General features: G+C 44.1%; 1 protein-coding gene across 6 annotated transcripts in view; it reads left to right on the top strand.

The window, feature by feature from the left end:
• The window catches only part of LOC135005911 (G patch domain-containing protein 8-like), a 238,166-nt gene that overhangs the window by 166,009 nt on the left and 46,971 nt on the right, over positions 1–25,186 (top strand). For 5 of the 6 annotated variants that reach the window (XM_063951978.1, XM_063951977.1, XM_063951976.1 and 2 more), the window contains 2 exons: positions 4,746–4,818; positions 9,417–9,469. In XM_063951978.1, coding sequence (XP_063808048.1) covers positions 4,746–4,818; positions 9,417–9,469 — 126 coding nt within the window. Of the gene's footprint in view, positions 1–4,745; positions 4,819–9,416; positions 9,470–25,186 lie in introns of those variants that run through there. The other variant, XR_010206446.1, reaches the window with a different exon arrangement.

The raw sequence follows: 25,186 nt of genomic DNA, 5'->3' as shown, positions 1-25,186 counted from the left end.
AGAAGATTGACAGGAAGAAGGCGTTTGTGGGTGTCAACTGACCGTTTTCTGGAAATGTTTGGAAAAATGCAGGCGTGTCCAAGCATTTGCAGGGCGGGTGTCTGACGTTAATTCCGGGACTGGACAGGCTGAAGTGATCGCAAGGGCTGAGTAAGTTCAGAGCTACTCAGAAACGGCACAAAATGTTTTTGCACAGCTCGGCTGCACATGCAATCGCACACTTGCAAGGCTAAAATACACTCTCCTGTGGGCGACGACTATGCTTTCGCGCGGCTGCTAAAAACAGCTAGCGAGCGATCAACTCGTAATGACCCCCAAAGGCTAGGGCTTTGCAAGAGGCCGTTCAGAAATTGCTTCAGTCAGGGAAAATCATTCCAGTTCCTCCTGCACAACAAGGACAGGGTTTTTACTCCAACCTGTTTCTAGTTCAGAAGCCATATGGGTCATTTCGGCCCATACTCAATCTAAAAGTGCATTTGTGTACCTCTGTTTTATATGGAGACTTTACGTTCCATCATTTTGGCCATGGAGACAGGGAATTATATGGATGCTTACCTACATGTTTCTATACCACTGTCCCATCAGTGCTATCTCAGGTTCGCTATCCTCCAACAGCATTTTCAGTTCAAGCCCTACCTTTTGGGTTAGCCACAGCCCCCAGAGTATTTACCAAAATGATGGTGGTAATGGCAGCTTATCTCCGCCAGCACGGGATAAGAATTTTTCCATACCTCGACAATCTTTTAATCATGGCACAGTCTCAGGAATTGCTCCTGTGTCATCTGCAACAGACAATAACGTGTCTGCAGAAGCACGGGTGGCTCATAAATTGGGCAAAATCGTCTCTGGTTTCGTCACAGCAGATGACTCACTTGGGGGCTCTACTGGATTCAAGCCTTCAAAGAGTATGTTTAGTTTAATCAAGGATTCAGGAGCTGCTACACAGTCAAAGGGTATCCATCCACACAGCAATGCATGTGATGGGATTGATGGTGTCAACATTCCACATGGTGGAGTATGCTCAGTTCCACTCGAGGCCTCTGCAGGGTCTGATCCTTGCCAAATTGAATGGTTTTCTTCAGATGATAAAAATGCAGACTATGGTCCTTATGGTGGAAGTAAGGAGGTCGCTAGCCTGGTGGCTACAGACTTCCCATCTGGACAAAGGGAGACCCTTTTGGATATCAGATTGGAAAATTCTGACAACGGATGCCAGTCTCCAGGGCTGGGGAGCAGTGTCAGGAAGGTTTTGTATCCAGGGGCAATGGACCAAGGAAAAAGGTTGCCTGCCAATAAATATATTGGAACTTCAGGCCATATACATGGCACTAATTCAGGCAAAGAACATCCTTCAGGAAAAGCCAGTTCAGATCCGGACAATACGACGGCAGTAGTGTATCTCAACCATCAGGGAGGAACTCGCAGCCGAAAAGCTATGAAGGAGGTAAGTCACACGCTAAAGTGGGCAGAACTTCATGATCTAGCCTTGTCCGCAGTGTTTTTGTTCCGAGAGTCCTAAACTGGGAAGCGGATTTTCTCAGTCGACACGCCATTCAGGCAAGCGAATGGCCTCTACACCCAAAGGTCTTCCAGACTCTAGTCAACAAGTGGGGGTTGCCAGAGATAGATCTCATGGCATCCCGTCAGAACAATAAAGTTCTCGCACACGGGTCAAGAACAAAGGATCCCAGAGCGATCTTTGTGGATGCCCTGTCGGTGAGATGGGACTTTTATCTGGCCTATGTGTTTCCTCCAATTGCCTTATTACCCAGGGTGGTGAGAAAGATAAAATAAGGAAAGGGTGCAGTGATACTAATAGCTCCGTCTTGTCCCAGAAGACATTGGTACACAGATCTGCAGAGAATGTCGATGGATGCCCCATTCCTGCTCCCTCAATGTCCAGATTTACTGACGCAGGGTCCTTGTTATCACAGACATCTGGATCAACTGTCTTTGACGGCGTGGCTTTTGAGACCTCTATCCTGAAGTCAAGAGGATTCTCACAACAGGTAATTCAAAAAGTGCTCAGAGTAAGGAAACCTTCCTCAGCTCAAATTTATCACTGAATATGGCAGGCCTATATTCATTGGTGCAGTGAACGGAAAATGGGCCCTAGGTCTTTCAGAGTTTCTAGGGTCTTGGCTTTCCTTCAGTCAGGAATGGATAAAGGTTTGAAGGTGGCTTCCTTGAGAGTGCAAGTGTCAGCATTGACTGTATGGTTCCAAAAGAAAATTGCTATCTTACAGGATGTGCATACTTTTTTCCAGGGGATGCTGCGCATTCAACCTCATTTTTTTCCTCCTACTGTGCCTTGGGACTTAAATTTAGTCCTAAAGGCCCTTCAAGTTGCCCCATTTGAACCACTTAATAAAGTGGTTTTTAAATTGTTCACAGCTAAAGTTCTCTTTCTACTGGCCATAGCTTCAGCTAGAAGAGTTTCAGATTTAGAGACAGTGTTATGTCGTCCTCCATTTCTGATCTTTTATCAAGATAGAGCGGTTCTCAGAACTAAATCTGGGTATCTTCCCAAGGTGGTGTCTAAATTTCACCTTAACAAAGAAATTGTAGTCCCGGCTTTCCAGGAACTGGGCCTTTTTGCGGAAGATGCATCGCAGGACGTGGTCCGTGCGCCTTAAGGATCTACGTGGATCGTACCTGTGCCATCAGAAAGACCGATTCTCTCTTCATTCTCTACGGATTTCACAAGAGTCGATGGCCTGCTGATAAGCAGATACTGGCATGGTGGCTTGGGATGACTATTTAAGAAGCATATTCTCACGCTGATCTCCCTGTTCTGGATAATGTCTCTGCTCACTCTGTACTGTAGGCTTACACCTGGGCTGCCCATACTTTTTGCATTTTTAGACAATGGGGAGCACCCATAAAACTGGAAACTATTTAAAAAAATATTGCTTTTTTTAAAATTCCTCATGTAAACGCTCATTGTATTTCATACTGAAACTATTAGCAAGTTATTTTACATGAAACGGAACCACCAATTTGAATCTAGGAATCAGGCTACTCATAATTAATACACAAATGTATATTAAGCAACTAATATAAAGTGATAGCATAATAACAGTAATCAAAATATTTGTATTTGAGGAGCAGAATCAGGTCAGAGGAATATGCAAGGTCAGAGCCAGGAAGTCAGTAGAAGCGGTACCAGGGGAGGAGCAGAATCCAGTCAGAGGAATATGCAAGGTCAGAGCCCTCCGGGACTGCCAGACCGGGCTGCGATTAGCCGAGAGCTGGCTTACTGCAGGTAGCCACTCTCTGCCTTTCGGGCAGCCCTAGCTGGCTTCTGTGGAGTGCAGACAATGCAGTCCATAGAAGCTGGCGGTTTGCGCATGCACAGTACTGTCACCACTATTACGCATGCGCCGGTCCCAGCATCTGTGAACTACATTGTACAGATGCCGTGACCCAGCCTGCGGCGGGGACAAGGGACCTGGCAGCGGGGGCCAGGGAGGAGGGACTCGGTAGCACAACCACCGGCAGCTGCCCATCTCCACCGAGGTAGGAGCTGTCGCTGGTTATAATTAAAATTAAAACAACTTACAAGTGTACATCATTTCCTGCATTGAAATACAGCTTGCACAGCTTATCCTACTGGGGATTCAAACTCTAGACAACATGTATTATAGGGAGACATTTAACTGGAGATCTATCTATAATTAAGTAGTGTGTGTTTGCACCAGGATAATAATAATCTTCACTGACTTAATCCCACTGTATTAAAACACACAACACTCCAAGCACACCAAAAGAACACCAGATTTTCTATACACATTCAGGGCGGCATGTATCAATTTTGAAAATGTAGTATATACTCAAAAACCTTAAAACGCTCTATTTTTGTCTCATCAGTCCTCAGACTCTTCCACCACATGGTCCTGTATCCTACATGTCTTTGGACAAACTGTAGTAGGGCTTTGATGTGTATTTGTTTTAATAAGGACATCTGTATCTCCTTGCCACCCTCCCATACTGCCCAGATTTATGAAGTGTGGGTGCTATTGTTGTCCCGTGTGCACAGTTACCCCCATCGCTGCTCCTTTAGAGCTGCCACTGGCACTTACTTACGACAGCTCTTCTTGCCCATTAACTCGGCTTTATATATTGACCTGTTCTGGGCAGATTCACATATTTTTTATAGGCATAACTGTGCGTCGGCTATATTCATATACCCTTTTGGTGATTGGTACTCCTCAATGACCTGGTCCCGGAAATGCTTGGAGTGTTCTTTTTGTCTCCATTTTCAATTCTTTGCTTGGAAATGCAGAAACTACTTGGGGGAGCTAGGTGTAGTTATGCTGCAGTCATGTGACACACCTTACCTGCACACAGATGGCCTCCAGTAACTGTGACTTCTGAGGAATGTTGTTTGCTTCAGGTGAAACCTAGTATGGATGCAGCCAGGGGGAGAATACTAATGCAAGCACTTATTTTCAATATTCTTGATCAAATGGTTGGATGCATTGTCGAATACATTTTGCTGATAAGTGGGAATACATTCCCAGTAAATCCATCCTAACTCCATTTTGTAACACAGCAAAATGTGAGATGGTGTGAATACCTTATAGCAACTGTATATATTAGCATCTTCACTATCTGCTTATTTTAGTAATACAAATGCTGCAATTTATTTCTTGGTTAGGTTTCCAGTGGGATCCAGGGAACTTGAAGGCCTAAAAATAACAATATTGTATTGAATGATTATATTGTTATATTTTTCATGCCAGCTAGAAGAGAAATTGATCACCATGAGCTCAGAGGAAAGGGAGATCTGCGAGCAAATGTACACTGACCATGGGGGTAAGCAGAAACTTGTGCACTATTTCTAAGGGGGAGAAGAATCAAACCTTGGAGAAAGATAAAGTGGAGACAGATAAATTACCAGCCAATCAGATCCTAATTGCCATTTTTTAGGCTGTTGGAAAATGACAGGAACTGATTGGTCAATAATTTATCTGTCTCTATTTTATCTCTCCAAGGTTTGATACATCTCCCCCTAAAGGTTGTCTAATCAGGTTTTAAAATCTAAACTATAATATATGGGCTCTCCTGCGAATTATAGATAACAGAACAACCACAACTGCAATAGGTGTTCATGGTGTGTGTTCCCAAATCCTCCACAGATCTGGTTGTCCAGTCATAACGTGGAAAAACCTATGGGCCCTACACACTTGCCAATGTGTGTGGGCGATATGAATGATCTTGTTCAGTAATGAACGATAAATCGTTCATATCGCTCAGTGTGTATGCACCAACGATGAACGATGCGCATCCCCGCAGTCGTTCATCATTGGTTTCCCTCGTTTTGCATAACAAGCCAATTTGGGCGTTAATCGTTGAGATCGACATCATCCAAATTGGAAACGTTGGCAAGTGTGTCTGACCCATAAGGTCTCTCCAAGATACTCCTATCCACAGCGAGTTATCCAGTTCTTAAGAAGTTGCTTGGCCCTCCCCTTCCCTCTCCTAAAAGAATCCTCCACTATACTGCAGTGCGTACCAGTGACACACCTGACAACAGCCCAGGTGTTAGGACAAAAGTATTGACTTTTGTTGGAATGCATCAGAAAGATCAGTCACAAAACAAAAAGTGTCTATAGTTGGTACAAATCTGCGTTGTAACTCTTTGTGAAAATGCAGCACTGAGGTACAAACAGAAAGTGTTGTGCAGCAGGGCAGTAACATGGGGTGTGCGGCCAGTGCTGCTGCCCAGAGTGTGAAGCTGTGTGTGTGGGGGGAAGGGACACAGTTGCTTGAGAGGCAACCCACAACCCTTTTCTACCATGCTTGGAGAGGCACTCCACTACATAGACAATTCCGGCACCCATCTTTTGGCTCCCAGGACAGAGGTGTCCGGCTATGGCACTGCCTGTGTGGGTAAAGAGCAAAAATGTTTAGGTTCTGAAATGACATCCTATCTATGCTGAATCTGTAACATAAAGTAACACTGTAACATAATGTAAATAATAAAAATAAGGATTTTATCAACTTACCTGATATACAGATGGGTCCTCCGTTATCTTGGCTGGCTGAGGCGTTAGTTGCGATCAGACATACGCAGCGTGCCTGGGCGCAGGGAGGCGTGCCTAGTCGTAGGGAGGCGCACAGAGCGTTTGTCGTTACCTTTTAAGTGTAATACCTGCGATCATCCACCAGATGTCACTTTTTACAATCACCACTGCACCTGCGTGTGGTCTCCTGTAAAATACAATACTGAAATATATAGTAAGAACTACTTTACTAGTGTGTCTCATTACGCTACAATATTTCATACAGTATATAACAGTTTATACAGAACAGACGCAAATAATACAGCATATACAGATGCAAACGAACATGATAAAGGAACAGTATGGTCCATTTACAGTACTTTAGGAATATATGAGAGTCCAAGTCCTGCAGACAAATCAACATAAAACCAGTAGTGTACACAGACGCAAACGGACATGTTACAAGTACATTGTTGCCTATTGATGTTAGGGATATTGTACTGTATGTTAGCATCCTAATCCCATAGCCATTAAGGCAAAATCAAAACCAATGGGCTTATTCATCTGTCGGCGGCGAAGTGTCTGAGTGGTGAAGTGTTTCGCTTCCCATGCTTACAGTCCCGGGTTCAATTCCTAAAGTATGAATGCATGTTAGTTTCTTCCAGACACTTTATTTTATTTTTTTGTATCTATCGTACTGTAGTATACTTTCACATTCAATAGAGGTGTGCACACAAGTTTTACATAAAGCAGGGCAAAGCTGCAGGAGCGTTTCTACTGTTAAGGTTCTATGCACTGTACGATACACATACAATTCTGTAGCAGGGCAGACTCAGTTGAAATGGCTACCGCCTGTGACTCCTTGCCCCATGGAGGCACTCGGCTACGGAGCAAGTGACAGCACAGGTTTTGCAAGCTATGGGCCAATGCTGAAGGAGCGTCACAATCCCCTAGCTAAAATACGCAGGAGCAATAGGGATAAGCGAGCTCTATGCACATTACGGTACACCGGACTTGATCGCATAGCAAACTGACAAAATGAACACCACCCGTGAACCCCCGCCTTGTGGCAGCGCTCAGGTATGGAGTGAGTGACGGCATAGGTTTTGCAGGCTACGGGGCAATGCTGAAGGAGCGTCACAATCCTCTAGCTAAAATACACACGCACAGTATACACATAGAGAACTGCAGTCGTGTTGATACTATAGATGTGTAAATGATACAGTAGCAGTGATCTCTTCTCATTAAGTACAACACAGATTCTCTAACGCCGACTATCTAAAGTACTGTGTTGCTCGAACAGTTAGTTGCGTCAGAATACACTAGTTTATATTTACTGGTACTGTATGTCTACGGGTGCTCATTACCGCTGTGTATTTTATATAGCGGAATGAGTCGCTCCTGCAGATTTACTGATTTATGTGAAACCTGTGTGCACCCTTCCATTGAATGTATTACAAAGAAAAAAAAATAATAATAAAGTTAATGTCAGGAAAAAAAAATATAGATTGGCACTTTGGGAATCGAACCCGGGACTCTCAGCCTGGAAGTTGGGAGCCTTCATCGCTTGCCCACGACGCTGCATTCACAAGTTCATGTGTAAAAGTACTGCAAACAGCGATTCCTTCCTATTGGTGTTTGTTTATGCCGCTAGGGGACTTGGACGCTCATATGGCAAAAGCACGGTATTTTACACCGCCTCCCCCTACCCCCATTGCCCTTCCCCCCTGGGAGCCTGCACAGTTCATGCAGTAGACAGGGAGGGAGTTCAGGTCAGGTTACAATACATGTGCAACAGTATACTGTGTATGAAAATCACATAGAGAACTGCAGTCGCGTTGAGACTGTAGATGTGTAAATGGTACAGTAGCAGTGATCCCTTCTCATTAAGTACAACACAGATTCTCTAACACCGACGATCTACAGTACTGTGTTGCTCGAACAGTTAGTTGCGTCAGAATACACTAATTTATATTTACTGGTACTGTATGTCTACGGGTGCTCAGTACGCTGTGTATTTTATATAGCGGAATGAGTCGCTCCTGCAGATTTACTCTGATTTATGTGAAACCTGTTTGCACCCTTCCATTGAATGTATTACAAAGAAAAAATAATAATAAAGTGAATGTCAGAGGGAAAAAAAATAATAAAGTGAATTTCATGGGGAAAAATAATAGATTGACACTTTGGGAATCGAACCTGGGACTCTCCGCGTGGGAGGCGGGAGCCTTCATCGCTTCCCCACGATGCTGCATGGAAGATTCACAAGTTCATGTGTAAAAGTACTGCAAACAGCGATTCCTTCCTATTGATGTTCGTTTATGCCGTTAGGGGACTCGGACGTTCATATATTGCAAAAGCACGGTATTTAGTGCACTGTACATACTTCAAAGTCAATGAGCTACATTATTCCTTTCACACATTAGTTGCATCTGCATACACAATCTTTCACACATTAGTTGCGTCTGCATACACAAGTGTTTTAACATGTTCGTTTGTGTCTGTATAAACTATTTATTTTTTTAACCCTCTCTCCGTCTGACCATTGGTCACCATCTGTGTGTACAGTATGCAGTACAGGACTGTATATTAACATTACAGTCATCACTGACCATTTGCCAGAGCTTGTAGATCAATTTGCCGCTATTCATTTTAAAGTACTGGATTAGTGGAGCATTAGCCACCCAGTGGTGGAGATGTGTATTGCATGCTCAGTATCTAGTTGCGCCTCAGCGCGCCTGGCCATGATTAAACTCGGCAACCTAAGCTGTCGCCTAGGCGTGACTAAACCTCCGTCTAGGTGCAGAAACAGTCAAGATAATAGAGGACCCATCTGTAGGGCCTTATTCAGCAGCAGACGCTACTGAGATGCAAACGCATTTCCCCATTTTCAGGGGCTGTGCGTACGTGCATGGCCCGCACTGTGCGTGCACAGGCAAAGGGATGTGATCACATCTCAGTAATGCAAAAGCCTCAGGCAGAGGCATTCACAGGGCAGCAACATAGCATTGCGGGGCATTACGACAGAAACGGGGATGGTTCAGAGCAGTTTTCAGGGGCAGCCGCGTGACATCACAATGGGAAACATGGCCGCTCTGCATCTGCCTTTGCAGCCAGGAGGGGTTGCTTATTTTGTGGGGACAGCAATGCAATCACAATTGAATTGCGATCGCATCGCTGGCGGCTATTTCCATGCTGTGCGGCCCCCAGCATGCGATGGCAAGCAGTTGCAGTTTTGCTAATTTAGCAAAACTGCGACTGAAGGCGAATCAGGTCCATAAATAGTGTTTATGATAATTCATGGTCTGACAACTTATGATCACAAAACGCTTTATAAATCATTTCCGGTGAATCTTAAAAATTTTCTTATTTCAGTCAAAATAAAAATTTAATTTGAATACTTTGTAGGTTCTCTTCCCAGTTCTTCCCAAGAAAGGTGTTCTACACAAGATTATGTAAAGGTAAGCGTTTCTTTTTCTTTTTACATTTCTGAGATTGGTGTATTATTTTTGTTAAACATTTTTTTAAATCCTTTGAAGGTATATGCTAAAGTAAATATACACTTGAGAGTCTTAAAAAAAGAAGTGACTGAGCCTTACTGAAATGTCCCCTGACCCAGAGGCATAACTGTGGGAGGCAACGGAGTCGGCTGCCATCGGGCTCCTGCTCTTTAGGGGGTCACCTCTCTTCTTGTGTGTCCAGCGACACCAATCAATTAAGTTTACTAATTGATAGCTGCCGCAATGTCTTGCTCCCTGTACCTTACACTCCATATATACACACATGTGTATAAATATATATATATATATATATATATATATAAAAAAAAAAAGGAGATTTATGGTAAGACTTACCATTGTTAAATCTCTTTCTGCGAGGTACACTGGATTCCACAGGGAATAACATCGGCGTGTTGAGTTGGATTTTGATCCGAGGCACCAACACACTAAAGCTTTGACTGTTCCCAGGATGCACTGCACCGCCTCCTCTGTAGCCACGCCACCAGGCACTGGAGCTCAGTTTTGTTTACCAGTCCAATGCAGTAGCAGGTAAAATAGAGATGGCAGATGTTAGCCACATAGTACCACATTCTCACGACAGGAGAAGGTACCAGCGGCTAATGCCATATGAACCCAAAGAAGCTAAGTGCGTCAGGGTGGGCGCCCTGTGGAATCCAGTGTACCTCGCAGAAAGAGATTTAACAATGGTAAGTCTTACCATAAATCTCCTTTTCTGCAGCGGGGTACACTGGTATTCCACAGGGAATAACATTGGGGATGTCCTAAAGCAGTTACTCATGGGAGGGGACGCACTGTAGTGGGCACAAGAACCCGGCGTCCAAAGGAAGCATCCTGGGAGGCGGAATTATCAAAAGCATAGAACCTGATGAACGTGTTCACTGAAGACCACGTAGCTGCCTTGCACTATTGTTCAGTGGACGCGCCACAGCGGGCCACCCAAGAAGGTCCAATAGGCTGAGTAGACCTGCGCATAAGCTTGTGCAATCACCATTCTAATCTGTCTGGACAAAGTTTGCTTATTCGCAGGCCAGCCACGTTTGCGAAAACCAAAAAGGACAAAAAGAGAGTCTGACCTCCTGATGGAGGCAGTCCTCTCCACATATATACGGAGAGCCCGTACCACATCCAAAGACCGCACTTTGGAGGACCAACCAGGAGAAATAAAGGCCGGAACCACAATCTCTTGGTTAAGGTGGAAAGATGTTTCCACCTTAGGTAGATAACCAGGGCGAGTTCCAAGAACAGCCCGGTCACTGTGAAAAATCAGAAAGGGCGGAGGACAGGACAAAGTGCCTAAGTTTGACACCCTCCTAGCAGAGGCAATAGCCAGCAGAAACACGACATTAAGCGTAAGGCATTTAAGGTCCATAGACTCAAGAGGTTCAAATGTAGGGCACTTAAGACAACAGACAGATCCCACGGAGCCACAGGAGGGACATAGGGAGGCTGAATCCGTAAAAACACCCTGAGTGAAAGTATGAACATCAGGAAAAGACGCAATTTTTCTCTGAAACCACACCGACAAGGCAGATAAATGAACCTTGAGGAAGGCCAAATGAAGGCCTAAGTCCAGGCCTTGTTGCAGAAAAGCCAAAAGTCTGGCAGTGCTGAACTTGTATGCATCGTAATTCCTGCACCCATCGTAATTCTTATTAGCACACCAGGTGAAATAAGAATTCCAGACCCTATAATAAATCCGAGCCGAAGCCGGTTTATGGGCTTTCAACATAATTTGAACAACTGCTTCAGAGAATCCTTTGGCCCTCAAAAGTGAAGCTTCAAGAGCCACACTGTCAAACACAGTCTGGCCAGGTCCGGGTAGACACAAGGGCCCTGAACGAGGAGGTCTGGGCGTTGAGGAAGTAGAACAGGACGCCCTATCGAGAGACCCTGCAGGTCTGAGAACCAATGCCGTCTAGGCCACGCTGGAGCGACTAGAAGTAGTATTCCTCCTTCTTGCTTGAACTTCCGTAGTACCCTGGGAAGGAGTGACACTGGAGGGAACACGTATGGCAGCCGATAGTTCCATGGAATTGCCAGTGTGTCCACGAACGCTGTTTGGGGATCCCTTGTCCTTGCTCCGAAGACCGGAACCTTGTGATTGTGTCGAAATGCTATCAGGTCTACATCTGGTAGGCCCCACTTGTCCACTAGGAGTTGAAAGACTTCTGGATGAAGACTCCACTCTCCGGCGTGTACGTCCTGACGAATGTGGAAGTTCGCTTCCCAGTTGAGGACTCCCGGAATGAACACTGCCGATATGGCTGGCAGATGGCGTACTGCCCATTGAAGAATTTTTGACACTTCCATCATTGCCATGCGGATTCGAGTGCTGCCTTGATAATTTATGTACGCCACCATGGTGGCATTGTCTGACTGTACTTGAACAGGCCTGTTCTGTACCAGAGGCAGGGCAAGTTTCAGCGCATTGAGCACTGCCCGCAATTCCAGAATATTTATTGGGAGGAGAGATTCCTCTCTGGTTCACAGACCCTGAAGAGAGTTTTGCTCCCAACACCGCACCCCACCGCAGACTGGCATCCGTCAGGAGGACCCAGTTGGAGATCACGAAGGGACAACCCCTGCTCAATCGTTGGTCCTGCAGCCACCAGCTCAGTGACAGACGGACCTCCGGATTCAAGGAGATAATTTGAGACCTGATCTGGTAAGGCAGGCCGTCCCACTTGGAAAGGATTAACCTCTGTAGAGGGCGGGAATGAAATTGAGCACACTCTACCATGTCGAATGCCGACACCATGAGGCTTAGTACTTGCATCGCTGAGTGTATCGACACTCTTGGGCAAGATAGGAAGCATTGTATCCTGTCCTGAAGTTTCAGGACCTTCTCTGGAGACTAGAACAAACGTTGGTTGTGTGTATCCAGTAATGCCCCCAGGTGCACCATGCTCTGAGCAGGGACCAGCGAGGATTTCTTCCAATTTATGAGCCACTCGTGGGGAGTTCACCAGGATCAGCAAGTCATCCAGATATGGCAGGAACCTGACACCTTGATGAAGGAGAATGGCCGTCATGGTTGCCATGACCTTGGTGAAGATTCGAGGAGCTGTGGTCAGTCCAAAAGGCAAGGCTTGGAATTGATAATGTAGGTTGCCAATAGCAAACCGCAGATACTGCTGATGCGACATGGCAATAGGTATGTGTAGGTAAGCATCCTGTATGTCCAGGGATACCATATAATCCTTGGGCTCCAAAGCCAGAACAATAGAGCGAAGATTTTCCATACGGAATTTGGATACCTTCACAAACTTGTTCAAAGTTTTGAGGTTCAGAATGGGCCGGGAGGATCCATTCGGCTTCCGAACTAGATACAGTGTTGAATAGTATCCCCTGCCTCTTTGAGACAGAGGCACTGGCACTATCACTCCCGTGTCCAGGAGGGATTGTACAACCAAATGTAGAGTTTTTGCTTTTAATGGATCTGAAAGGATAACAGTCGACCAAAACTGGCGAGGGGGACGTTTCTTGAAAGAGATGGCGTATCCGTGAGAGACATTTTTCTGCACCCAGGCATCTGAATTAGTCTTTGACTATACCTGGGAGAACTGCAGAAGTCGCCCTCCTACCCTGGGTTCCCCCAGGGGGAGGCCACCCCGTCATGCGGCAGGTTTGTCCGATTTGGAAGCAGGCTGACAGGCGGCCCAAGAACATTTAGGTTTGGGTTTAGAGGTTTTGGAAGTGAGAGCTTGTCTCGGGTACGCCTGATCCTTCGCTTTACCTGGAGGTCGAAAGGAACGGAAAGTAATACTCTTAGCCTTCAGAGCCGAAGAATTATTACTTGGGAGACACGCAGTCTTGGCCGATGCCAAGTCAGTCACAATCTTGTTCAGAGCTTCCCCAAACAATATATCTCCTTTAAAAGGGAGCACCTCCAAGGGCTTCTTAGAGTCCAGGTCCACCGACCAGGACCGCAACCACAGAATCCGGCGAGCCAGGATGGACGTAATAGACGCTTTGGCCGCCATAACACCTGCATCATAGGCCGCCTCCTGAATGTAATGGGAGGCTGTGGTAATATATGATAGGCATTGTCAGAAAAATTTAGAGGTAGCTCTGCCTCAACTGTTTGAACCGAGGCTTCAATACCTTTTGGAGCCCAAGAAGCTGCCATAGTGGGTCTACGTACAGCACCAGCAAGAGTGTAAATAGACTTCAAGCAGCCCTCCACACGCTTATCTGTCGGTTCCTTCAGAGAGGTGACGTGGTGACAGGCAGAGTAGATGATACCACAAGATGGGCTACATGTGAGTCCACTGATGGTGGGATTTCTCACTTGTTACTTAACTCTGCAGAGATAGGATAACGAGCTAGCATCTTTTTAGACAGGGAAAATGTATTTACTGGATACTCCCAGGATTCCTGACGTATGTCAATTAAGTGGTCAGAATGTGGTAAGACTAATTTAGTAACCTTCTGACGTTTGAACTTATCAGGTTTCTTAGACGTATCTGGAGGGTCATTCTCGTCATCAATCTGAAGAATCAGCTTGATAGCCTCCACTAGGTCAGGAACATCAACCTGTGTCGCAGATTCCTCAACAGAAGCAGCTGTATCAGTGTCTGATGGATCAATATACTCCCCATCCTCATTGGATGAAGTATCCGAAACATGAGTGGATTGTGAGGAAGTAATGGCCCGCTTAGATGACCCTTTGGTCCCAGTAGGGCGAGGGTTAAGGGGGGTACACACGGAGAGATCGGTGTTAAAAACCTAAGCAATCTGACTTGATTGCTTAGATTTTAAGCACGGATCTGTCGTGTGTATGCCCCCCAGCGATAGCAATGCGTGGCCCTGTGCATCGCTATAGTCGGTGCTAGATTGAGCCTGCATGTGGGCTCAATCTAGCGGGTCGCTCACTTAAGCGCTGTGTGAAGTGAGCGTCCCCCCCGCCACGCTCACCACACAACATGCTGTGCTGAGCAGGGTGAGATATGTGTGCTGAGCGGTCTGTGTTAAGCACACATCTCTACCGTCAGTACTGGCCTTTAGGCTTTTGTTTAACCAGGCACTGATTTAATTGCTGTAACTGGGATGACAGAGTATCCGCCCATGGTGGATTAACTACAGGGACAATATGTGGCTGTAATGGCACAGGAGGTCCCACAGGGGGTGTAAGTCGTGTTACAAGCGTAGTCGGCATATTTGAAAAAGCAGCCCAAGGTGGGTCTTGATTAGGCACTGGTGCTGCAGGCCGACTGGGGGGTGCAGAACACCCAGTACCGGAACCCTCAGCTGAAATATTTTCCTCAGGTAAATCCGTGAGGAGTGTCCGCGGATTTCCCGTCCTGTTTAGCAGACATTATGGATAATGTAGCCTTCGGACGTAACAGTACAATATAGCCAAACACAATACCAGTAAATAACCCCCTGTGTTATGTGACCACAAATGCAGAACACAGAGGATTAAATCAGTATGAAGTGACTGAAACACAGTGAAAAATACAAAACAGTATATCCTGTGGAACACTATATGGTATATGAGACCCTGATGCACTTAGCCCCCCAGGGTACAGAATATAGTGATAGCAATAAGTGTGAGATACACAGAATGGAAACCACACAGCAGCTATAGGCACACATAGTCACATGTACAATGCAGAAATTATCACATATAACAATAAAACTGCACTGGACTAGAAATACTACACATATATATATATATATATATAATAATCACCACACCATGAGGCTCCAACTGGGGCTATGTTGCAGAAAAAACCAGCACTCCTTCAATATCCAAACGTTTTTATGCCATTTCAGATAATATGACAAACTTTTTGGTGCAAAAAAACAGCAGCTTGGAAACAAAGTTCCATCAATGGTACAAGTCTCACATGTCCTGAGTTATGCTGGGGATGTGAATCTGACCCAGCAGGGTCTCCCTACAGCTGTTTCGGCTACCGCCGTCTTCGGGGGAGTAGTTCAAACCTTTATGCCAAGCTCCTTCTATTTATACCCACTAAATGAACAAAGTGTGCTCACCTGTCCTAATCGTTTACCCGAGCTCCGCCAGGTGTTGTAGGGGGGCGCGTGTGTGAAGCTACCAGGACGCCTGGACGCCCACCTGTGACGTCATCCAGCATCGCCACGCTCTCCACGAGCGTCTCCCCCGTCTGTTGCCATGGTAGCGTCTATCCCGCCTCCTCACGTGTGTACCGCGTCACCCCCCCCCCGGGCACACAGCGGTTCACCGATTGGCCTACTCGTCCGAGCGATCCGCCCGCCTGACATGACATAGCACTGGTGGCTTCCCTGTCTCCTGGCAACCCAGCCACGTCACCTCCACTCACCTAGAGCGGCAAGATCGGGACAAAAAACGTGTACAAAACTACTACACCTAAAACAAAATACAATCAAATGACATCTATGCATATACAGTGTGCCACAATTCCCGTCGGGGAACTATTAAATCAGTTGTATAGATAGCTATCATTACCCACAGCGCCCCCCACTAGCTGAACTAATCACTAAATTTATAGCTCTGGTTTAATCAAGACAAACATAATGTCGGGGCTCACCATATATTAGTCATATTGTAATGATGCTACCGTTAACTGACACATCTACTATACACTGAATGTATATGCATATAAAACCAAAAATATACAAAAATAAATGACAATAAACATGAACAGGAGTATCTGTGTGGAGAAGGCATCCACTATAAGACTACACAAAATTAAGAACAACAGGCCTGGTTCAAAGCTATCTATTTTCTATAGGAAACAGGAAAAGATTAGTTCCTCATTAAGCCCTAATGCCCCAATGATCCAAAGGCATGAATTTGAAGTCCCTTATTTTGTGACCACAGTTTGCAAAATGTCTGGCCACCGGTGGTGTACTAGGTTCCACTATCTGTAGTGCTTTTTTAATTGATGAACGGTGCATGGATATTCGTTCTTTTAGCAACCGGATCGTTTTTCCCACGTATACTTTTTTACAGGGACATACAATTATATGTCACGTAACAGGTGTCGCAAGTCATTCTGTGTCTCAACGTGTATTTATCTCCCAGCATGGGGTGCATAAATTCTTTACCAGTCAGCATAAACATACAGTTGGCACAGCCACCACATTTGAAGGCTCCCCTCTGAAGGCTGAGCCAATTTGTGTTCACCATCATTCCAGGACTAATATCAGATTGTGAGATCCGTTCTTTAAGATTCTTGCTCCTCTTATAGCTGAAGAGGGGTGTATTAGCACAGAATCTGCTTAATGCTGGGTCCGTCTGGACAATATGCCAATGCTTCAGTATTGACTTTTTGATTAAACCCGACGTGATAGAATAGGTACTTGTGAATACCAAACGTTCTGTTTCCGCACTTTTCATCTTTGGAACCAACAGGTCCTCCCGTTTTAGCCCCAGGCATTTTGTTATCGCTTGTTTCACTTCCAATGGATCATAGCCCCGATCAGTGAACTTCTGCCCCATGTCAGCTAGAGCCTCTGGCAGTTTGGTGTGGTCTGAGGTTATTCGCGTCACCCTTACTAATTGAGAATAAGGAAGTCCCTTCTTTAAAGGTTGTGGGTGAAAGCTTAATGCAAGAAGAAGCGTATTTTTGTCTATTGGTTTTCTAAAAATGCTAGTTGTGAAACATCCTTCCTCTATTCCTACCAGCACATCTAAAAACTCCATCTTTACCCTATTAAATCGGTAAGTGAATCTAATTGAACCAGGCCTGTTGTTCAATTTCTCAACAAATTGGACCAATGCCTGTTCACCACCAGTCCACAGCATGAAAAGGTTGTCGATAAATCTGACGTAGAAGGATATGAATTTAGCAAAATCCACATCGTTCATGATGTTATTCTGTTCAAAATCATACATAAATAAATTGGCGTATGATGGGGCCATGTTAGACCCCATCGCCGTCCCCTGAAGTTGTAGAAAAAAAGAATTATTAAATAAAAAATAATGTTTATGTAAAATGATCTCAATCCGTAATAATAGAAAATCAACTGGTGGACCCTCATAGTGTGGACTGGTGGTGATGGCCTTCCTGACTGATTCAATCCCCTCCGTATGGTCAATACTAGTGTATAAACTAGAAACGTCTAACGTCACAAAAAGACAATCCCTTGGCGGCAGTCCAAATTGTTCTAATTTGATAATAAAATCCGACGTATCCTTAATAAAATAAGGGGTATGTTGGACTACTGATTGTAAGTGATAATCAACATACTGAGACACAGGTTGTCCCAATGAGCCTCTGGAGGAAATAATGGGTCTACCCGGAGGATCCACCAAACTCTTGTGTACCTTAGGTAGGATGTACAAGAGGGGGATCCTCGGGTAGTCCTGAATGAGAAATTTTTCTGTCTGTTCATCTATCCAACCATTGTTATAACCAAGTTGAATGATGGAATCTATTTCCTTTTTTAAATTGAGTGTTGGATCAAACTGAAGTCTTTTATAACAGGTTGCATCTGACAACTGCCTCATTACTTCCTCAACATAGTTAGTCTTGTTCATTATAACAATGCCACCGCCTTTATCGGCGGGGCGTATTACAATATTAACATTGTTATTTAAAGTTTTAATTGCTAATGACTCTTCCTTGTTTAGATTTGAGTATTTGATCCTACTCTTACGTAAAATCGGTATAGTATCCATCCTTACCAAACGCATAAAGGTCTCAATCGATGTGTTTGTTGATGGCGGGTCAAAAGTACTGGGAATTTTGAATGGGGTTGATTTATACTCAGTAGCTGTCCGTTTGTTGAAGAAGTCTTTGAGGCGTAGTTGTCTATGAAATCTGTAGAGTTCAACCTCAAAGTCAAAAGGTTTCTGTCGGTGAGTTTGAACAAAGGAAAAACCCTTGGCTAATACCATAGCCTCTGGTTCAGTTAATTTGTATGAGGATAGATTGAACAATGCTATTTGCGGATCATCCTGGGATTTCTTTCTCTTTGATTTTTGATGCCTGACACCCCCTCTCCTGCAGGGTTTTCTAGTTCCCTGTCTGGCGGTACTTGGCTGCGTGTGGACGCTTTGTCTCCTAAAAAATGTTGTCTAGATTTACTGGAATTGTCGTAATCACTCTGAGAGGTGTTAGACTCAATATCAGTAAAGTGTCTAGGTTGTCGTCTTTTGAACGTCTGACCAGTTTGCCACTGTCGTCTATTACTTTGAGGAATCAACCAGGGATACACACGAAAATCCCTGTAGTCTTCTTTGACCCTCTTGTATTTACCTTTCTTAAATGCTAACAAATCTGATTTAAATGTAGCTACACTTTCATCCAATTTGGATAGCCAGTCAGTGCTATTATCGGCCTTGATAATATCTAATCCTGCAATCTCACAGGCTTTGATATCCTTCATGTCGGCGTTCACCTGCTGGATGACCAAGAGCATTAAATCAAAGCTACACTGATTCACCGATTCAGGATAATTCTACAGAATTCTTTACAGTTACGTCCCAGAGTCGGTTGATTTTTAATTCTAAAGCGCCTAGGGACTAGATTTTCTTTATGATATTGGGACAATGTCAACCCATGAAGTTCAAGTTCCACCAATCTCTTTCGCAACCTTAATAAATCTGCATGAACTTTCTGTGGGCTATCCTGATCAAAAGCTAATTGGTCAGTGTTAGAAAAAAGTATTTTAGATACATCTTTATCTTGAAATCTCTTGGTCCCAGTGATGTCGCCGACACCAAACGCCATCGTTCTTAACACGTGCACTCAAAGGACAAAGCTGAGCACTATAATAAGCACCCTTATAACATGTGCACAAAATGCAGAACTATACAGTACATACAACAGACAACATGTAATTAAAAATCAATAACGTGGTGCAGTCCAAATCCAGTTCATGGAAATAAGCTAGTGTACATCATGGTCCGCACAACACAGTAATCATCTCATGCATGAATTACCGTAAACCGGGCACCCTGCATGAGATGATTACTGTGTTGTGCGGACCATGATGTACACTAGCTTATTTCCATGAACTGGATTTGGACTGCACCACGTTATTGATTTTTAATTACATGTTGTTATTAACAAATTAGAACAATTTGGACCGCCGCCAAGTGATTGTCTTTTTGTGACGTTAGACGTTTCTAGTTTATACACTATTGACCATATGGAGGGGATTGAATCAGTCAGGAAGGCCATCACCACCAGTCCACACTATGAGGGTCCACCAGTTGATTTTCTATTACTACTGATTGAGATCATTTTACATAAAAATTATTTTTTATTTAATAATTCTTTTTTTCTACAACTTCAGGGGACGGCGATGGGGTCTAACATGGCTCCATCATACGCCAATTTATTTATGTATGATTTTGAACAGAATAACATCATGAACGATGTGGATTTTGCTAAATTCATATCCTTCTACGTTAGATTTATCGACAACCTTTTCATGCTGTGGACTGGTGGTGAACAGGCATTGGTCCAACTTGTTGAGAAATTGAACAACAGGCCTGGTTCAATTAGATTCACTTACCGATTTAATAGGGTAAAGATGGAGTTTTTAGATGTGCTGGTAGGAATAGAGGAAGGATGTTTCACAACTAGCATTTTTAGAAAACCAACAGACAAAAATACGCTTCTTCTTGCATCAAGCTTTCACCCACAACCTTTAAAGAAGGGACTTCCTTACTCTCAATTAGTAAGGGTGACGCGAATAACCTCAGACCACACCAAACTGCCAGAGGCTCTAGCTGACATGGGGCAGAAGTTCACTGATCGGGGCTATGATCCATTGGAAGTGAAACAAGCGATAACAAAATGCCTGGGGCTAAAACGGGAGGACCTGTTGGTTCCAAAGATGAAAAGTGCGGAAACAGAACGTTTGGTATTCACAAGTACCTATTCTATCACGTCGGGTTTAGTCAAAAAGTCAATACTGAAGCATTGGCATATTGTCCAGACGGACCCAGCATTAAGCAGATTCTGCGCTAATACACCCCTCTTCAGCTATAAGAGGAGCAAGAATCTAAAAGAACGGATCTCACAATCTGATATTAGTCCTGGAGTGATGGTGAACACAAATTGGCTCAGCCTTCAGAGGGGAGCCTTCAAATGTGGTGGCTGTGCCAACTGTATGTTTATGCTGACTGGTAAAGAATTTGTGCACCCCATGCTGGGAGATAAATACACGTTGAGACACAGAATGACTTGCGACACCCGTTACGTGACTTATATCATTGTATGTCCCTGTAAAAAAGTATACGTGGGCAAAACGATCCGGATGCTAAAAGAACGAATATCCATGCACCGTTCATCAATTAAAAAAGCACTACAGATAGTGGAACCTAGTACACCACCAGTGGCCAGACATTTTGCAAACTGTGGTCACAAAATAAGGGACTTCAAATTCATGCCTTTGGATCATGTGCTGCCGCTTAGGAGAGGTGGCGACCGTAACAAGCAGCTACTAAAGCAAGAAAGTCGATGGATTTATTTACTTAATGCTATGGCCCCATTAGGGCTTAATGAGGAACTAATCTTTTCCTGTTTCCTATAGAAAATAGATAGCTTTGAACCAGGCCTGTTGTTCTTAATTTTGTGTAGTCTTATAGTGGATGCCTTCTCCACACAGATACTCCTGTTCATGTTTATTGTCATTTATTTTTGTATATTTTTGGCTTTATATGCATATACATTCAGTGTATAGTAGATGTGTCAGTTAAGGGTAGCATCATTACAATATGACTAATATATGGTGAGCCCCGACATTATGTTTGTCTTGGTTAAACCAGAGCTATAAATTTAGTGATTAGTTCAGCTAGTGGGGGGCGCTGTGGGTAATGATGGCTATCTATACAATTGATGTAATAGGTCCCCGACGGGAATTGTGGCACACTGTATATGCATAGATGCAGTGCTTAAAGTGGTCCTAGAGAGGTGGTGGAACTCACCCCCCTCCCCACGGCGCCCATGAAATAAAGGTATTGCGCGCGCCTAAGGCGCGCGCAGCAAAAAGGGGGTGTGGTCTCAAAAAGAAAGGGGCGTGGTCACACAATAGTAATAATGCCCACAGTAGTAGTACCCAAGTGGAAATTTTGAAGTGGGGGTATGGAAAAGTGAAGGGTGCAATTATGTGCGCGCCGAAGGCGCGCGCACTCCTGACAAGGGGGCGTGGCCACGCAAAAGGGGGCGTGCCCTTCAGTGTAGTTTACCACACCATATACCCCTTATACACATTCTGCACCACAATAGTAGGACCCCTTTCACATTATAGCTCAGTAGATAAAGACAACCTTTCTGTCAAACTTGACAGGTACCACACCCCCTTTCTCCTAGGCCCCACCCCCTTTAATATTAAATGATAGTGTTTTATATCGCTTAATATAAAATTTTATATTAAATTTTATATAAATTTATAGTGTTCGATATTAAACCGTATTAAAAATTTTCGCGTAACACCAGTCGCAGAGTGTCACGTAACACCAGTCGCAGAATGTCACGCAACGCAGCGCGTCAAATCAGGCGGATGAAAGATGCATATTACACAGTGTTAAAACCAGGTAGTTTTAGCGGCATTGATAAATATTATGGGTCGGTTAAAAATAAATTTAAAAGATTTGACGTAAGAAAGTGGTTACAAGAACAAGACGCAAACACGCTGCACAAGCCAGCAAGAAAAAACTATAAAAGGAACATGATTTGTGTATCGGGTATAAACCAACAGTGGCAATGCGATTTGGTCTCGCTGATAGATTTGTCAAAATACAACGATGGCGTTAAATACATATTAACAATCATCGATATATTCAGTAAGAGGGTGTGGGGTGAAAGTCTGACCGCTAAGAATGCAGCAACGGTCGCTAATGCTTTTGAAAAAATATTCCAGCGCGGCGATGTGCCGATGAAGCTACAAACCGATAATGGTAAAGAGTTTCTAAACAGAAACCTAAAAAAGGTGTTAGAAAAATACGGTATAAATCATTTCACGACCAATAACGATGTGAAAGCGGCTGTTATAGAGCGCTTCAATAGGACTTTAAAAACACGCATGTGGCGCTATTTCACGGCAAAGAATACCTACAGATATATAGACATTTTACAAGACTTCATACGCAGCTATAATAACACATACCATAGAACGATTAAGTGCGCTCCAAACGATGTGAATGACTCTAACGCATTGAGTGTCTTCAAAACGACCTACGGTGATTACTTTAGAAGTAAGAAAGCCCCAGTTTGTTTAGGAATCGGTGACCACGTCCGTATTTCTAAATATAAGGACATATTTCAGAAAGGTTACGAACAGAGCTTTTCTGAGGAGATTTTTGTTGTACATAGTGTGAACACTAAAGGGATTAAACCGCTTTATAAGTTGGCAGATCTGTATGGTGAAGTTATAACAGGTAGTTTTTACCCCGAAGAGCTTCAAAGCATACCAAAAAACTATAACAGAGTTTACAAAGTGGAAAAGATTTTAAAAAATAAGACGGTCAGAGGCCGTAAATACGTGTTAGTCAAGTGGCGCGGGTACCCCGCAAAATTTAACAGTTGGGTCGCAGCATCGGTGATAAAAGACATATAAAGATCATCAGTATCTAACAAGACGAGCGATGGATGACAAGTCGTTCTACATAACCTTACCCAGCAACGCATCGGCTGTTACCTTCCCGCAAAATAAGATTTCTAACTATACGACAAAGTTGGCTAAACCGATAGACTTAAATGGCGAATGGGAAGTGGCACTTACTGAGATACAATACCCGCATACGTGGAATACATTGGATTTACAAGATTGTAGACTGCAATTATCATGGGATGGAACGGCGGAACAGCCGGTGGCGAGAGTCGCGAGTTTGTGCATTAAACCCGGTTTTTATGAAACAATCGAAGCGTTACTGAACGTAATCAACGCTGAAATTGTACAACTGAAACTGGACGTTGGATTAAGACTAACGTATGATCCATTTGCGCGCGTTGTAACATGTGACAGTAAACTGTTGTATCAAATCCACGCCGGTTCTAAGCTGACATGGATACTGGGTTTACAACCTAAAACTAATATTTCTAAACCATGCGCCGACATCAAAGGCGGCCAATATACGATGTACGTGTACACAGACATTATCGAACACCAACGGGTCGGGGATAGTTATGTACCGCTACTTCGCACTGTTGAAATGAAGGGTTATAACAATGAGGTTGTCACAATACGATACGAGAAACCCGATTACGTACCATTGTGCAAAACACATTTTGACACGATAGCCATAGAGATAAAGAACGACCAAAACGAGAACATGGCATTTAAGTTTGGGAAAGCGATCGTGAAGCTACACTTCAGACGCCGCAAAACTGAATTTTATTAACTAAGCAGAATGGTCGCTGTTAAAAATTATGGCGATCCGGGACTCTATGCGCAATATTATAAACCTCAAGCCGGTAATGGATTACCAGGTTTTCACGGCAGCGCATACATGTACGGCTGCGGTTTAGGCGGTATTTTTCGAAGTCTTTTCAGAAAAGCTGTTCCTCTTTTCCGGAGAGGTTTAGAGCTGGCTAAACCGCATATGAAGACAGCGGTTCGTAATATAGCGAAAGATGTTATCGGGCAAGCCACAACGGCCGTTGTGAATAAGATACACGAGGCGAACCAAGCAAAGCAAGACGGTTCAGGACTAATATTTACAAGAAAAGGCGTGTCTAAAAGAAAACGGAAGCGTATGATAACGCTTCCGCCTTGGGACATACCCTTTTTAAGTAAAAAACAGAGACGACGCAACTCAAAGAAGAAGAGAAAGCCGAAGAGTGCCGTTGGTGATATTTTTTAAACATGTCTTTCATACACCACGAATCCGTTGAATGCGCAAAAACAGAGCTGGATCTTTTTGACGTGCCCCCGACACAAACTAGCATAGAGAAAAGTCTATACGTCGAAGTTCAACCTTTAGCGGCGTTATCCGACACAGCTCCGCTTGAATTTTATATAGCAGCCAGCGGTGAACACTACTACGATCTGAACAATACGCTGTTGTACGCGACATGTAAGATCGTACGAACCGATAACACGCCGATACCGCAAGGTGCGCGGGTCGCGCTTATTAATTACCCAATAGCGACTTTATTCAACCAAGTGGATGTAACTTTGGGCGACAGGCTCATATCACAATCCAACAATCTTTACGCATACCGCGCGTACATTGAGACTATATTAAATTACAGCTCGGACGCATTGTCAACAAAACACACAACAGGACTATTTTACAAAGATGTGGATGGTGAATTTAACAACACGGCGCTGGACGGCCCGAATACGGGATTCAAAAAATGAGCAGGCGCAACAGCGCAGAGTCGCACTGTTGAACTGCTAGGCCCGCTTCACTGCGACCTTTTCCATCAACATAAACTAATTTTAAACGCCGTTGATCTGAAGATTAAACTAACCAGAAACAAAGACGCATTCTGCTTAATGTCGTCTGAGGCGGATGCCTTTAAAATACAGATCACAGCTGCATCCCTGTTCGTGAAAAGAGTTCAGGTCTCACCGGCCGTGCGGATTGGGCACGCGCAGGCTCTGTTAAACGGTAACGCGAAATACGCGATTGACCGCGTTGGGATGAAAATCTACAGCGTACCAACAGGCAGTAGAGTATTTAATCTAGAAAATTTATTTTTAGGACAAGTGCCGAAAACAGTTATAGCCGGTTTCGTGGATAAT

This window comes from Pseudophryne corroboree, chromosome 2, assembly GCF_028390025.1.
Source record: "Pseudophryne corroboree isolate aPseCor3 chromosome 2, aPseCor3.hap2, whole genome shotgun sequence".
Classification (NCBI taxonomy): Eukaryota; Metazoa; Chordata; class Amphibia; order Anura; family Myobatrachidae; genus Pseudophryne; species Pseudophryne corroboree.
This window is presented reverse-complemented; position numbering and strand designations above follow the sequence as displayed.